General features: G+C 42.8%; 1 protein-coding gene across 2 annotated transcripts; it reads left to right on the top strand.

The window, feature by feature from the left end:
* The first annotated feature begins 618 nt into the window (after positions 1–618).
* Positions 619–10027, top strand: LOC129863658 (F-box/WD repeat-containing protein 2-like). 2 transcript variants are annotated; one of them, XM_055935787.1, is made up of 8 exons: positions 624–1226; positions 1916–2202; positions 3605–3827; positions 4251–4445; positions 4796–4929; positions 5281–5367; positions 5592–5761; positions 6011–10027. In XM_055935787.1, the coding sequence occupies exons 2-8, from the start codon at positions 1936–1938 to the stop codon at positions 6297–6299; spliced, it is 1365 nt and encodes a 454-aa protein (XP_055791762.1). In that variant the 5' UTR covers positions 624–1226; positions 1916–1935; the 3' UTR covers positions 6300–10027. The 2 variants fall into 2 exon arrangements, with proteins under 2 accessions (XP_055791764.1, XP_055791762.1); XM_055935789.1 differs by lacking the exon at positions 4251–4445 and having other exon boundaries at positions 619–1226.
* Positions 10028–17456: the final 7429 nt, after the last annotated feature.

Below are 17456 nucleotides of genomic sequence, written 5' to 3'. Positions count from 1 at the left end.
AGCATAGTTACGAGCCATGGGGGATTCCATAGCAGTACCCCTCGTCTGAATAAAGAAATAATTTAGAAACACGAAGTAGTTGTGTGTGAGTATTATTTCAGCCAACGTTATAATGCATGCACTGGAAGTTAGTTCATTGGGGTCACGTTGCAGAAGAAAATGTTCCATAGCTTCAATACCGCCATCGTGTGGAATATTTGTATATAACGACTCAACATCAAAAGTAACTAACAAAGTTAGTTGGTGTCCCTTTTGGTAGGCCGTCATTGTAAATAAGAATTTGTTCTTAACTGACTTGCCTAGTTAAATAAAGGTTCAATTCGCAAGAGGCTTTGTATTTAAGTTAAATTATGAAACACAAAGAGAAGAAAGATACATTCTTGTATCTTCCCTACGCATCCATGGATACACACCACTGTGACTATCTACTTCGTTCGTCCTTCACTAACCTGGCAGAACAGTCATTGCGTTCTGTGAATCCAAAATCATAAAGCTGGCTTTTATTTTGGAAAAAATGAGATTGACCCGGAAAACCATCGCTAAGTAGCCGGAAGAACGTTTGCAACATAAGGCATGCATCCATAGAGAATGATAGAGGCCTCTAGTGGCCAAAATTACATTGTAGTATAGGCAGCGCAATTGAGGGCTTCCACCATTTTAATGTGGTCAACTAGGTAGGACTTTCGACTTCATTGGCTGATCCGTTCTGGTGACCCTATTGGAGTCATATCCAACCGGGTCATGAGCAGGGCTAAGGCAAACGCGAAAAAGAAAATGGACTACTTCAAACCGGAGATTGCCTCAATGGCGCTGCCTATGCTGTCACAGACGCTATAATGGCACATAAACAAAAATGAGTCCTCTATCTATCTCTATGGTTCCAGCCATTACCTCAGTGGGTGCATCCATCGAGTTAGATTGGATATAGCTAGCTTAACGTTAGTAAATGTATTCATCTACGTTTAGGTAATACGTGACTGTACCGTTAACTTCGGAAATAAGCGGATTCCCTCATTCCAGCTAGCCAGCCATAAAAGCTAACGTAACGTTTATTTTCTAAGCTGATAAACTAATGACCTTTTGACATCTAGCAAAATTGAATATTCTGATAGTTCTAAGTAGCGTTCTATTGTTTTGTAGAACGCAAAGAATAACAGGTTTTCCCGTCCGCCTTGGCTAGCTAGCTAGCACAATACCTCCCACAGATACGGGTTCTACGGGAAATGGTAAGTTGTACTACCGTTTCTACAGCTAGCTAGATCACCTACATGTTCACGTTAGTGTACAATGCACCTTACTACTGAAACTAACGTTAGCTAGCTAGCTTAGCAACGTTAACTTTACAAATGCTAGTTACATTCCTTGGACTCTTAGCTATTACTTTAAATAAAAGGGGCAAAGCTAGCTAGCTGGCTAGTCAGAACAGTAGATGTCCTACTCAATACAACAGGGGCAGTCTTGTCTTCACGTTAGTTGCCTTAAACTTGTGAAGTATGTAACGTTAGCTAGTTAGGCCTAAGTAAACGATTGAGGTATACATTTGCAGGTAGTGTTAATGAAATATTCTAAACAGTCAAAGGTGATATTTGAGAATGTATTTTAACTACGCTGTAAAGGTAAACTCAGCCAAATGATGTTGCCACGAGCAGCACTGCAGTTGAGATTAGCGATACACAACACTTCACTCTCTCACATTATCCACTCATGTGCACGGATTCGCTTCACGCTGTTAGTTTGGTAGCCACGGGACCAAAACAACCGAGAAGTTGAGCCTCGCTCTTCAACACTCTTAGCTGTTGCAGAAATGCACCTACCAAGTTCTTTGTTTACTTTCTGCATCTACGCCATGTCGCCGAGTCTACCTTTAAACACAATAATAATGGTATGTAACGTTTACTGAACCCTGTAACCGCAGGTCGACGTTCTCATGTGTCCATGGAGAAGGCGGCCTTTGAGGGGTGGCTGGAGTCGGTCTCCGCCTCTTTCCTTACACTGAGCGACCAGCAGCGCAACCAGTCCCTGGACCAACTCATCTCGCTGAGCGGTGCAGTCCAGCTGCGGCACCTGTCCAACGGACTGGAGGCGCTGCTCAAGCGGGACTTCCTGCGACTGCTGCCCCTGGAGCTCACCTTCTACTTGCTGCACTGGCTCGACCCGCAGACCCTGCTCACCTGCTGCCTGGTGTGCAAGCAGTGGAATAAGGTCAGGCTCTCTCTGTCCTGGTGGTTGGATCTCTGGTGGTGTATAAGCAGTACGATAAAGGTCTGTGGCGCATTCAGCAGGACACAATGTTTTGGAACGTTCAGATAGAAAAACATGTTATATAGGACACACATGAACAAGGAATGGCTCTATTCATGGCATTTCTATCTGCAATGTTTTTAAACTGAATGTGGCCCAGGCTTCATGTTATACCCTTTTCACACCATCGTGCTGACCTGAACCATACTGTGCTGGCTTGGTTCTTTTTCTACTTTCACCTTTCCAGTGTGGTTCTGTCCAACTATTGGTGGATGCATAACCAGGCCAGCACAGTACAACTCAGTATGTTTGAAGGGGTATTTGTTAGTAGCTGGTGTGCAAGCAATTGAATAAGGCCCGGGTCTCCCACATGTGACACTAGCTAGGTTTCCATCCAATTGGTGACAGATTTTCATGGGAATATCTTAGAATCAGCATAAAGAAAATGTGCATTCTCACATCAGTGGTGTTTCCACCAAACGTACTAGTTGTGGATAATGAGAGTACACAGAACATTTTCTTTTTGCTTAAGTTTTCATTTACCTAATAAAAATCAGGTTCTCAATGTGTTTCCACTTCATTTTCAACTGTACTGATAGTTTGGTCACAAAACTGTTGTGATAAATGGCAAATGTGCCTCCTCTGGTCTTGGCATGTGCGCTCAAGCGGGTAGGCTAGTCTACATGATGTTATTATGGTTATTGAGAATATTTTTATTTGTCAAGCATCGATCATCATGCCACCAGAATAAGACCCTCAATGTTTATTGGAAAGGAGCATCAAGCTCATCACAATGCACTTTCACCACCCTGTGAAGATCATCATAACTTGTTTCATCTGTAGACTAATAAACTGCATTGTTTGAGTGGTAGTACCACACATCCGTATCATCATGTGACTATAAGTTGATTTTGAAATGTTGGTTATTATATCAATATTGGAGCATAAAGGCATTTCCACCACAATTAATTATACATACACAAAAAGATTCCACCATGTTGAACAAAAAAATGTGTCTATATTTATTAAATTGAACCGAAACTTCCTGTTTCCATCACAGCTGTCATGATTTAAATTTTTTGGTACGCTATGACTTTACTCGCATAACAGGATGGAAACGTGGTTACTGATAATATTTTGGATTGAGAAATGTACTAGTGGTGTGGTGCAAGTAAGGACCTATTTTAACGTGTGTTGTAAAATGGTACTTACTCCAACGTTATTGAGGTGAACTTTGATATTGGACCTCCACATTTTTCCTCCTAAGATTTGCCTCGGTTAGTTAGTTAGATTTGACGTTTGTTTGGGTTGCTTTGTCCTCGGTTCCGGTTGAACTATATAATCCTTTTGATAACTCCCGTAGGTGATCAGTGCGTGCACGGAGGTGTGGCAGGGTGTGTGCCGGGACCTGGGCTGGCGCATCGATGACTCCATCCAGGACGCGTCCCACTGGAAGGGTATCTACCTCAAGGCCAAGCTGCGCATGATGCAGTTGAAGGACCAGGAGGCCTTTGAGACCTCGTCGCTCATCGGGCACAGTGCGCGCGTCTACGCCCTCTACTACAAGGACGGCCTTCTCTGCACAGGTGGGTTATATGCGTATGGTCATTCTGGGGTGTGGTGGAGTGGTCTTCAGTGTTCTCCTACCATACATTTGGCCTATTACTCTTTTGCCTGTTAGGTTGAATTTAAGGTTTAGGTGTTAGCATCTGTGGATAATGCTTCAATTGGCACTTTTGTGCAAAATGTAGTATCTGTAACAATCGCTAGTTTGCTGGAGGTCTTTTGTCGTCTGTTAAAATGTTGTCGTTACATTCATACATGTAATTGTTTAATTCCTTATTGTAAAACTCTAATTATTTTGTAGGCTCTGATGACATTTCTTTCAAATAAAATGTTAAAGCTGCAACCTCCAGCTCCGGTGCGATAATTTAATTCACCAACGTTTCGACAGCCGAGCTGTTTTCACCAGGCTATCCTCGTTGTAAAATTCACAAATGATCTTGTAGGCTCTGATGACCTTTCTGCCAAACTGTGGGACGTCCGCACAGGGCAGTGCATCTACGGCATTCAGACGCACACCTGCGCCACAGTGAAGTTTGACGAGCAGAAGCTGGTGACTGGGTCCTTTGACAACACTATCGCCTGCTGGGAGTGGAGCACAGGTGCCAAGATCCAGCAGTTCCGTGGGCACACGGGTGCAGGTCAGCGTACCGCTGGGGTCCCTACCTTTCCCAGTTCCTGACTTAAGGGTGTTACATCCATTGTTCATTTGGGTTTTAAGAAATAACTTTTGTGAGGTAGGCATTGTTTCTTAGAGACAGCTGGACTGTGCTGATCTGTGGGCTTTTGATTGACAGGCATATATGAACTCTGATTTTATGCATGGGAGCTACCACTCCAAGTAGCCTCCATAGACCGGTTGTAGAGACCTTATCAGTGTCTAAATAGCTCAATTAAAAAAATCTTAAGGCTACGAATTATGATGGTCACAAATGGCAGAGCCATGTGTGTTGGTGTACTAAAGCCAGGTCTCTCTCCTTGCCTCTGGCAGTGTTCAGCGTGGACTACAAGGATGACCTGGACACGCTGGTGAGCGGCTCGGCCGACTTCTCTGTGAAGGTATGGTCCCTGTCGGCAGGCGCCTGCCTCAACACCCTCACGGGACATACTGAGTGGGTCACCAAGGTAAACCTGCCTATCAACCTCCTGTCCTTGGTTATGTTAAGGATTGCTGGAAAATTGAATCGGCATGTTTGTGGGTATCCGTTGAGGACCTGGGGCAGAATAGCAAAAAATGTTGTGCAAATCTTCAGTAGATATTTGGGATGCAAGGTGATTTGTAGGTCAGTGATTGTGCCCATTGTCTTGTGCAAATGGATGAAAGGAGAAGGGTTTGCAGTGTTGCAATCTATAGCAAAGCCCTATCTAGCACATTCACAGCTTTTGTTTTGCTGGTACATTTTGTTTACAAACTGTTCAATAAGAATACTAGATGAAGGACCAAAACTCGTCTCACAAACCATTTCCCTTGTGTAGGTGATTCTTCAGAAGAGTGAAGTAGAATCCATGGTACACTGTCCTGGCGACTACATTCTGTTGAGTGCTGACAAATATGAAATAAAGGTAATATGGTTCATTAATTTGTTCTTTGCATCTACTGCCATTCAAATTTCATGCAATAATTTAACCCTGTGCTTTTTGTCTTTTGTCACTGTAATACTTAAGATGGCTCCATACAGTGTCCCCCTCAGCACAGTTTGACCACAGTCCTGTTTTCTCAACAGAGATGCATATATTCACACACATATAAACAAATCAATGTGTGTGTATCATTGGTTATTTCACAGATTTGGCCTATAGGCAGGGAAATCAACTGCAAGTGCTTGAAGACCTTGTCCGTGTCAGAGGACCGTAGTGTGTGTCTGCAGCCTCGCCTGCAGTTTGACGGCCGCTATGTCGTTTGTAGCTCGGACCTGGGGGTCTACCAGTGGGACTTTGCCAGCTTCGATATCCTCAGGTAAACTGCCCAGGGCCTTGTTTCCTGATAGAAACAGAACTTTAACCCTCAAAACAACCAGGTTGTAAACGACTTGATTCCTTGCTAGACTTGCTGTGAATAAGCCACAGAATCCTCAGAACTTTGGAGTATATGACTCACAATATCCATGGTTGCGAACAAAAGGCGTTGTGTGGGTGTTCATACATGGAATGTATCGGAGCCCTTCATACCTGCCAACAATCAGTTGCTGAATCTCCTTCTTTCCAGGGTCATCAAAACGCAGGACCCCGCCAACCTTTCCCTGCTCAGCTTCGGCGAGGTGTTCTCGCTCCTCTTCGACACCGACTTCCTGTATGTCATGGACCTGAGGACAGAAAAGATATCGGGTCGTTGGCCTCTGCCTGCCTACAGGAAGTCCAAACGAGGTTCCAGCTTCCTGCCGGGAGTCACCTCCTGGCTCAATGGGCTGGATGGGCGAAATGACTCTGGCCTCGTGTTCGCCACAAGCATGCCTGACCATAGCATTCACTTGGTTCTGTGGAAAGAAAACCGATAAAGAAAGCTATCGGCGAAACCTACGAGGGCTAGGTTGTCAATTGCCATGCAAACAGGGTGCTCTGACTTTCTAAACCCAACATCAAGTTAGATAATGCATGGGCCAAAGTTGTTTTCCTTTTTTTGTTTTGACACGTGTTCTCATACATACATGCATCATGCTGTCAGATAGAGTATTGGAGATGGCTTCGCCAACCATAAGACGCACCGAAACGCTGCTATGAATACAAGGGGAAGAAAGGCCCAGTTCAGAGGGCCAAGGCAGCAGTTGATTTTAGTTCCAACCCTGCCATGGGTCTTCTCACTTTGAAGGAAATACAAGGACCGGAACGGTGGCTGAATGAAGACCGAACTCTCGAAAAACTGCATGGTCTACAACCATTAGACTGTGACAACTTTACAAAAACATTGCAAAACAAGTCCGGCTCTACAGCTGTAGACATTTCCCTTGTATTACCATGTATCAGAACTTTTAAACTTTGGACAAGGTTCTTCAAGCAGTTACGAGGCGGGAAGTTGCCTTAACACAATACTTTGTTACAAGAAAGTACATCTATGACTTTGGCACAGTGTGTCCTACGTTTTCCCAAGACTGTCACCAACCATCCCCATGAGAGTTTTATGTTGAAATGTTCAAAGTGGTTTGGTGCATCGGATTTGTACCATGTGAAGCGTTGTTGGATATTCAATGTAAATCCATTGTTTGATAATGCTTTTCTTAGGGGTGCTTGTTTTAAAAGTCAACTTGACATTAAGTTGTGCCTTTTCATTTGATTTGAATATTCACCTAGGTGTGACAAATCAAACTAGAATTTCATTATTACCAGGCACATTGCAATGAGATAATGAATGTTGTAATTGTATATATATTTTGTATTATCTTTCGTACTCTCCATACTATAACCAACCGCATACAATGTATTTCTAAACTTACTAGGCTTGTCACGATACCAACATTTTACATCAGGCCAAGTATCATAATGCCACGTTGGGAAAATAAGTGGGCGACCATTCTGTTCGCCCTGTCCCTCGGAAGCTGGTTTCCTAAACGTTCTCCAAAAACCTGTCACTCAAATTCACACTTCTACTCAATACAACACATTGAATTTAACTTCACACTGTATAATAGAATGGCCGATTTGGTCATATTTGGCTGGAGGAATATACATGCATAATGATCTGCATGTCATTGTCAGTAAGGGGAAAACACTGCTTGGAACCTTTACTCTTCAGTTAAGACATTTCCTCACGCTCATACACACCACTCTCCCTCCCAGAAACACACATAGTCCCATGGTAACAACTTTTAAAAGGATGGCACCAAACAGAATTCAAGGAGCACCAGAAAGTAATCGATTTTTGATATAGTTTATAGTATGATATAGTTAAGTAACAAACCCTTTTCCTTCCTGTGCCAATCAAATGTGCCTAAGCCTACTGTCAATTACCAGGTTGTTGGCTAGCTAGATAACATGATTGAATGTTGTTTGTAATCAAACCAATAATTAACAACCCGGGATTAGTTTAAAACGGCCCGCGACATGGTTTGTGAAATTATATCAAATGCGCACGAATCCCGATAGAAAGGGGAAAAAGGCATTCCGTTAATATGGGTAATATTTTTTGAACATTTAGGCCAACTAAAGACAACGTTTTTTGTTGTTGCTGTAAAGCATGCCTGTCGCGAAAGAGTGCTCCATTTCACCTCTCTGACACTGCATGCCGTTGAACTACTTGGACTGGTCTGTGTTCTTGGTAATAACAGGCGATGAAATAATACAATGTATCAACATTGCTCGCTATTCCAAAGTAACAAATGTACACATCTAACAGAAGACTCTGCGTCCTCGCTCGCCATCGTGCATACATTTATTTTGTCCCTCCACACCAAACGCCATCACGACACGCAGGTTAAAATATCAAAACAAACTCTGAACCAATTACATTAATTTGGGGACAGGTCGAAAAGCATTAATGGCTATTTAGCTAGCTTGCTGTTGCTAGCTAATTTGTCCTGGGATATAAACATTGAGTTATTTTACTTGAAATGCACAAGGTCCTCTACTCCGATAATTAATCCACACATAAAACGGCCAACCGAGTCATCTCTCATCCTTCCAGGTTTTTTCATCTTTGAATTTATATGGTGATTGGCATCTACACTTACCACGACTACCGGCAACACAGTTCGTCTTTCAATCACCCATGTGGGTATAACCAATGAGGAGGTGGGTACCTGCTTCTATAAACCAATGAGGAGATGGGAGAGGCAGGACTTGCAGCTCGATCAGCGTCAGAAATAGAAAGGAGTTCATTTTAGCCCTTGGCAACGCAGACGCTCGTTGGGGAGCGTGCGAGCAGTATGGGTGCAATAATTGAATAACATGGATTTCTACTGCGGCGCTCGCGTCCGGTCTGGTCAGCATGTAAATTCTATATATTTTTAAACTGACGGCGGAATAGACGCGGGTGAGTGAGGGCTGTAGTGGATGCAACGCACTGATTACAGCTGCGACACCTGATACGCGAATGACAGAAGTGGATATCATTGGACCTGCGCATACAAGAGACTAGTGGCTGTTGCTTAAATTCAACTGAATTTAAACATTTTACAGCAGGCTCTTTAGTTTGGCAGGGCTGAACAAGTTGGTAGTATCGTGAAACGGTACAATGGTGTTCTAAAATGTTGGTATTATAAAGATCATCCGTTTTGGTACCTTTTATTACCGTGGTACCGGTATACCGTGCAACACTAAATCTTGCCACCATGTAACACTAAATCTTGCCGCCATTTACCCTACATGATTCACTTGAATATTTCTTGTGAATTGCGGTATTGAAGTATAGACCAGGTAAATGTTTTTTTTTTACAGGATTTGATGTTGGGAAGTTTGCACAATGTAAATGAGAGTGAGCAATTGGTTATCAGCTTGGGAGTCAAAGCAAGACTTGACTCTCAGCTATGTTTTACAGTGACATTCGGTTCAGCAGTGTACTTAGCAGACCGAGTCACTAATTTAAGAGCAAATCCCCATCCATGCAGTTTTTAAATGTCCATTTCAACACTTACATATGTGACTTTCTCAAAAGATCACATTGGTTGCTCAGAGGTGAATTTAGCCCAGAGATGTTTTAATACTCTGAAAGAGACCTCAAACATATCAGGAGTCTTACCAGTTAAGTGGAAAAGACCGGATAGATTTTACACCAAGGCTGTTTCTGAAAATGTTAATGGCTGTTAAATGCATGCTTCTTCCATTCTTGTTTCATCAATTCCTTGCCCTCCCTCTCAAAGCTCATTGGGGGAGGTCTGAGGGAGGGACCTAGGATCTTCTCCAATGAAAGGTAAAGAGGTAGTTGAAACAAGGATGGAGGTAGCAAGGATTTGACAGCTGGTAACATTTTCAGACAGTCTATGCTTCCCTTCTCCCAAGTTCTATAATCTGTACAGACAAGTAGCTCTCCTACCATTCTATTGATGCCTTACTAAGCAGATGGTGAATGGTATGGTAAACCTAGACAATCTCATGTTTCATTAGTTCAAACAAGGCCTCTGAGGTCAGACCTCTACATGCATCGCCTCACTAAACTGTATTGCACTGTAATAGCATCACACACCCAACCAATCTTTTTTTCAATTGCATCCATCAATCAGCTTAATTCAGGTATGTTGGTTGTGTATAACAATATTGCAGTCTTTCAAATAAATGGAAGTTTTGCTAACCTTAATGATAGTTTGTCTTTTTTTCCTCCCTATGTCTTAAATAGGGAAATGAGATATGTTTCCTTACCTTGAAAGCGCCTATGTACAAGGAGAAACCGCAATCGACACTCCTACCCAAATAATGTCGTTGACTTGTTCTATACTCGTATTGGTGGCTAACACAAATTGGAGAAAAAACACATCTCAAAAATGCTTGCTATTTCCTCAGAGAACATGATATTTTGGCTCATTGGCTGAGCTGGCCAATCGGTGGTCTCCTGGCATGAATATTTTTAATGACCAGTATACTGGCTGAAAGCCAATTGGCGAAAGAAGTTGGCTATCACAAGCGATTTTAAGACGAGACCCGGTTAGACTGTTTCAAGTTACAGTGCATTCGGAAAGTTTTCAGACTCCTCGACTTTTTCCACATTTTGTTACGTTACAGCCTTATTCTAAAATGGATTAAATAGAAGTTTCTACAACTTGATTTACCACCTGTGGTAAATTAAATTGATTGGGCATGATTTGGAAAGGCACACACCTGTCTATATAAGGTCCCACAGGAGAGAGAATACAGTAGACGGCACACGTGTGTTTTATGACCCTACTTGATGGGTCATGTGTGTATGCCCATATATGGGCATCCTGCAGGACATCCTGCCTTCCGTTCTCATGGTAGGGGGAGGGTGTTTATTTAACCAGATAGTGCATCTGTTCCTTTGAAGCTGTCATGATGATTGATGTGTAGGGACCTCGTTGAACTGGGGGATGTGTTTACAACAGGGTGGGGGCCATACTCTTTGAAATGTTCAGTGACCTGAGGGCTGTTGTCTATGAAACAGGAATGCCCGGGGTTATTGGGGGGGCAGACGCATTATAAATAAGCCCCAGGACACCAAACAAGAAATTAATAAATAAATAAACCCAGAAATAAACCCAGAACACCAAACTAAACATGTCTCCTAGGCCAATTGTAGGTGTACTTTGTGCCTCGTGTCAAGAACACAGTGACAAAAACATCGAGGACATTCTGTGTGAGGCCCCTGAATGTTTTAATGGAGTTTTGGATATGAATGATGGACATATGGGTTACATTTTCCAACCGGAGGATTCAACTGTGAAGATTTTCACAGACAGCGGCTACAGCTCCCTTTATCAAACAAAACCCGGGAGTTTTTCTCCTGCGCTGCGTATGAGAGAATGGCTTAAGATACTGCTCGGGCTATGCCAGATCGAACACGCCCTGTGTGGGGCAACGCTGCCCGGGTATGCGTTGGAAGAGGAAGTGTGCGGGCGAGCTGATTTGAAAGCCATAAGAATCTCTTCAATGGCGTATACTCCAAAGTGCAACAAAATCAGTTAGTTTGTATATACACTGCTCAAAAAAATAAAGGGAACACTTAAACAACACAATGTAACTCCAAGTCAATCACACTTCTGTGAAATCAAACTGTCCACTTAGGAAGCAACACTGAATGACAATAAATTTCACATGCTGTTGTGCAAATGGAATAGACAAAAGGTGGAAATTATAGGCAATTAGCAAGACCCCCAATAAAGGAGTGGTTCTGCAGGTGGTGACCACAGACCACTTCTCAGTTCCTATGCTTCCTGGCTGATGTTTTGGTCACTTTTGAATGCTGGCGGTGCTTTCACTCTAGTGGTAGCATGAGACGGAGTCTACAACCCACACAAGTGGCTCAGGTAGTGCAGCTCATCCAGGATGGCACATCAATGCGAGCTGTGGCAAGAAGGTTTGCTGTGTCTGTCAGCGTAGTGTCCAGAGCATGGAGGCGCTACCAGGAGACAGGCCAGTACATCAGGAGATGTGGAGGAGGCCGTAGGAGGGCAACAACCCAGCAGCAGGACCGCTACCTCTGCCTTTGGCAGTGCTCATCCTTGCACAGAGTCCTGCAAAATGACCTCCAGCAGGCCACATGTGACTGCTCGGTGTTGTCCTGCACGGTGTTGGGCTGTAAGCACAACCCCCACCTGTGGACGTCGGGCCCTCATACCACCCTCATGGAGTCTTTTTCTGACCGTTAGAGCAGACATGCACATTTGTGGCCTGCTGGAGGTCATTTTGCAGGGCTCTGGCAGAAACGGATGGGTGTCTGCTCAAACGTATAATCATATAGCCGCCCCCTTTATCTGTATGAAAGGAATAGTAAAATTGCTCAACTAATAACATGTTTTAAAAGGTCTGTACTAAATATTTAGAATTAAATAAAGGGTTTTAACGAAAGGAATCTGTCTTTTCTCTCTCCCAGTGTGTCTCAGAGAAAGACGTGTGTGTGTGCGGGGCGTGTTTGTGTTTCAAAACAATGTTTTCGGGTGTTTGTCTATGCGTGTGCGTATGTCTCTTCAATTGTGCTTGAAACAATTCAAAATTAGGGGTCATCTACATATAAGCCTCTCAAAATACACGTTTTACCCCGAGGATGGGGGTTACGTGTGTGTGGGTTGTGTGTGCGTCTCTTCAATTGTGCTTGAAACAATATCGGGTCATTAGCATACAGATTGTCTCCAAAAAAGGAGCTCTAATTCAAACATGCAAAGATATATATTTGATACAATTACCCCGTTGAAAAACTGGTGTTACAATATCACTTCTCATTGTGTATATTTCAAGGTTTCACAAACATAAAACTATCTAATTAATGTTCCTCGGACTAACACACTGTTGAGTTTCCTATTTACTAAAGAACAATCACTAAGACAAAACACAAAAAGTTGTAATATAATCTGTATACATGTCATTCTATACTGAAAACAGGTACATTCTATAAGATGTTGATGTGATAACACATTTTTTTTATACATCTCTCAGTTTAGGATAATACTGTTTATTTTATACTTTACTTAAATTGTATTATTTATCTTGTCTATTTCCCAAAGACAACCTCTGGATATGATGCTGACCACGTGCACTCAACTTCTTTGGTCGACCATGGCGACGCCTGTTCTGAGTGGAACCTGTCCAGTTAAACCGCTGTATGGTCTTGGCCACCGTGCTGCAGCTCAGTTTCAGGGTCTTGGCAATCTTCTTATAGCCCAGGCCATCTTTATGTAGAGCAACAATTCTTTTTTTCAGATCCTCAGAGAGTTCTTTGCCATGAGGTGCCATGTTGAACTTCCAGTGACCAGTCAGTATTAGGGAGTGTGAGAGCGATGACACCAAATTTAACACACCTGCTCCCCATTCACACCTGAGACCTTGTAACACTAACGAGTCACATGACACTGGGGAGGGAAAATGGCTAATTGGGCCCAATTTGGACATTTTCACTTAGGGGTGTACTCACTTTTGTTGCCAGCGGTTTAGACATTAATAGCTGTGTGTTGAGTTATTTTGAGCGGATAGCAAATTTACACTGTTATACAAGCTGTACACTCACTACTTTACATTGTAGCAAAGTGTAATTTCTTCAGTGTTGTCACATGAAAACATATACTCAAATATTTACAAAAATGTGAGGGGTGTACTCACTTTTGTGATATACTGTATACCTTTTTTATAAACATAATACAAATAAATTAAAATGGTTATGGAACACAACCACCATCTTGACCCTAACCGCTATATCTCATACTATGTTGACCAAGTGGGTAATGGATTACCCAGCTATCACGGATCCCCGACCATGTACTGTTCGGGGATAGGAGGCATATTTCGTAACCTCTTTAGGATGGTTTGACCGTTTTATGAAGAGAGGCCAAACCACATTTAAAATCAGCGGCTAAAAATATTGTAAGTGAGGTTGTAGCCAATGCTATGACCAGAAGGGCTTCATCAGATCCCGAGCATCAAGAAGGCTCAGGGCTTATGTTGTCGTCTCGAAGGACTATATTGTGTAAAAACTTGGGAAATTTCAGGATGTTCGCTACCTGCAAATAGCATATCGTCCAAAACCAGCAGATTGTTTTTATGAGGAGGTAAAAGTTCACCATCAGACAGGGATGCGGGTATTCCTTCAACAAACTTGATTTTTATTTTCATCAACAGCTCATCATACAAAGGTTGGTAACATGAATAACACCACACAATATTGTCAGGTTTCTGAGATAATACATGTTCAGAATTCTCTAAAATACTTTTTACAAAACAAGTTTTACCGCTATTGGATGGGCCTGCGATTAAGGCCGTAAATGGTAGTTGCAACCGGGGATCAAAACCTTCTACCTTATGTTACAAGCCCCGTGTGTCTTAAACCTTATGTCAGTAGCCAAAGGGCAAGGTGGTCCCGTCAGGTAAAAGCAATCTCTTGTCATAGACTACCCGGAATCTTTTAGTAAGTGGGGCATTCCTTAGATGGAAACCCTTTTTTTCCCTAACAATCTTTTTGTAGGAGTTCAAAATGTCCAATTCACTATTCCGGTAGTTTATGAACCCCTCATCCAGGCGTGTGATTGATTCCAAGTTGACATGCGGGGCATTTTCATAGTTTTGAGTCACGCCTTCGGCGTGATTGTGTTTATGCTTTTAGGACTAAAGACATTTACATTACCCGGGGGTAGAACATACTTCTTGTTACGTCTTCATTGCACCAGGGCAATGTCTTGACTCAAGAATGAAAAATGTGATATTTCGTATTGGTCCAAAAAAACGAATTCCCTAAATTCTTCGGGGTCTTTAATGATCGACGTTGTTAGCATATTGCTTCTCTGGGAAAGTTTGCCCCAAAGTGAGTTTAAGTACAATTTCGACAGATTTCTTTTGGTTTTGTTGACCTCTATTCTGTCAGGGTCAAGACATATATCTTCTCTGTCGTGATAGTCCTGAATGTACTTGGCTTTGCTCTCTTGATCTGTGACCGATGCAGGATACCCTGAAGCCGTTTGCTTGCTTCTCAAGAAGGTCTTGATGTACTCTTTAAAAATAGAGATTGATTTCCTGGAAAAGTTCCACACTTCAAAGATTTTGGCCACACGATATCCCTTCTCTAGAGCCTTAGAGAATTCAACTGTGACCCATACACCTGTCAGGGCTCTTTCTTGATCTGAATGATCACAAGGCTTTTCCTGGTTGTTGTTTTTACTGCAGGTGCGACAAAGGGGAAAGAAAAGTTTTCCTTGAGGTCCCTTGTAAGGCAACACTGGCAGAAACAAACCCCGGGGAGGGTAAACCGTTGCTTTAATCAGACCAAAATAGTTTTGTGTTAAGTCAAAGTCACGGTGAATAATTTCGGGATGCCCCATAGGATAGCATGAGGAACTCATTACATGAGGATAAAGGGATGTAAAATCTACATATCCTATTGTCTCGTCGGGTTGCGCTACATACCGTAATGTCAAAGTACGACCTCCATACAAGGCCCGTCGGGGTTCCAAGGGTTCTGGTGTGCAAAAGCTGGAAAGGAACGCTCGAACATGAGGATCAGACTTTTGATGAGAATCAGAGTTCGGTCCACTCATGCTCCCACGTCACATTCACTTTCAACCCATAAGTAGCCTGTAAAGATTCCAATTTGTCTTGGAACTCCTGGTACATATCCCCAAAAGTATTTTGGGTTAGGACACACATGGCCTGGGGCACAAAGCAAGATTTACAACCGTGGAAGAAACACCCGTTGTACTCAAACACTGTCTCAGCACCGTCAATCTGTGTGTATACATCAACGTGATACGGCCCAACCGCCTTCTCCCCACTATTCAAAGCATGTTGAATAAAAATGTTTTTATCCTGGGTACTCCAACCATTGAATGGACCCGCTGGAGTATGACTTGAATTGGCGTCGGTAGTTGTCAGGCGATGGAATAGCTATAGATGCTGGAGGTAAAAAGTGGGTACGATAGGTTTTCATGCATGCCGATGCAATAGTTGTACAACTCCAGGGGTCAATGCCGGAATCTTTGATGATCTCTTCTCTGAATCTGAGGCATCCTTCACGAAGTATAACCACATCATGACTCCCATCTCTTTATGGAAATCAAAGGTGTTATGACATACTGCCTCATACCATGTCATGAATCTCTCTCGCTCTTTGGGAGACATTTGACCACACCGTACATTTCGGGGCTGGGATAAGATCAAATATAATGTAGATTCTCCTCAGATGTGAAGAAATGAGGAAACCACCCTTTCACAGAGTGAGGCATTTGAGCCAATCTCATGGGAAAGAAACTTAAACTGTCAATGTATCTCTGGTTGAAGGCGGGGTCTACAAAACACAAGATTTTACTACCTTGCGCCATGACACTGGGTGTAACGCCTTGTTGTATCGGGGTTCAAAAGAAGATAGACACTTCACATTTCTAGAGCCTTATGATTCCTATACTGGGGTTTTCTGAAGAGTTTAAGAAAGAGTAGTGTACAATTGGGCCCCTCTGCTGACCACTTTTCACCCTTGAACGTCATGGTAGATACAAAAATAGGCAAATGAACCCCTGATTGCTGATTAGTGTCAAAATCATAAAACACATATTTCTCTGAATGTTCAGGGGCTGAATGTAACACTCGTGTGGCACTTCTTGACCCACTTCAGCGTCTCTGCTTTTCAAAGGCCCTGTACAGATTGGACGATGTATGATTCCATACACGTGAGGTTTAGGGCTGTCTATTTTAAGGTTGTAATTGCAATGGCATTTTGGACATTTCTTGTTAATGTCACAACTGCTTACAGATTTACATGCCTTGGGGTGCCACGTTTCAATTTTGTGTTTTTCGTAGCAGTAGGCCGAACGACATGTGCGTTGACAATCCGCACAGGGTGTTAGGTTTAAGGGTTGCATCGGACATGTTTCATCCAGACATACTGAACAGTTATAACGACAAGAGTGCCCCCCACCCCTTTCGGGTGCAGCCTGTATGACATGATGGACACACACATGGCGCTCCTAAAAACGCTGTGAAGTTGGTAATAGCATAATAATGGGCGTTTTGCACATAAAAGTACAGAATCTGAGGATGAGGTTGTGGGTTGTTCTGGAATTTCAAGAGAGCTGCATTAGTTCTACCGTGGTACAAAACCACAATCTTGATGTTCAGAAATTTTTCAAATTTGACTATGTCAGAGAAAGCCACATCCTCCTGTATACCTAGACCCACGGCATTTCGTAGCTCCCTAGCCTTCTGTAAAGCCTCTAGATCAGTACATCCAGGGTTGAGTAAATGTGCTAGGCCTATTGCAAAGCATAGCTGATTACCAGGATTGTGAACATTTATGAGATATGCAATCAGAAATCATAAACAATAAAAGGGCATGAGACTATCAAGTTTCCTTCTCTGACTCCCTCCACCTAGGGGTTGACGTACGATTTGCACAACGAGCTCTAGGGTCCTAGCAGCTATGATGGATAAATTAGATTGAACAAGTCGTTCCAGCAGGGCTATATATTGTTCAAGATCTGCTGCGGCATTGGGTAAAACAAGAGACACAGTGTTTCGCATACTATCTCCACAAATTTCAAGCTGTAAGACATCACGAGGTTCGGCAAAATCTGTTGCCCTCT

This window comes from Salvelinus fontinalis, chromosome 10, assembly GCF_029448725.1.
Source record: "Salvelinus fontinalis isolate EN_2023a chromosome 10, ASM2944872v1, whole genome shotgun sequence".
In the NCBI taxonomy this organism is placed as follows: domain Eukaryota; kingdom Metazoa; phylum Chordata; class Actinopteri; order Salmoniformes; family Salmonidae; genus Salvelinus; species Salvelinus fontinalis.
The sequence above is the reverse complement of the archived record's forward strand: the minus strand, read 5'-3'. Positions and strand labels throughout refer to the sequence as shown.

Bases quoted from the DNA above. Each gene is read 5' to 3' on its own strand.
- LOC129863658 (XM_055935787.1), top strand. From the start codon at position 1,936: ATGGAGAAGGCGGCCTTTGAGGGGTGGCTGGAGTCGGTCTCCGCCTCT. The intron at 2,203-3,604 runs GTCAGGCTCTCT...TAACTCCCGTAG, and splicing joins TGTGCAAGCAGTGGAATAAG to GTGATCAGTGCGTGCACGGA. The intron at 5,762-6,010 runs GTAAACTGCCCA...CCTTCTTTCCAG, and splicing joins GCCAGCTTCGATATCCTCAG to GGTCATCAAAACGCAGGACC.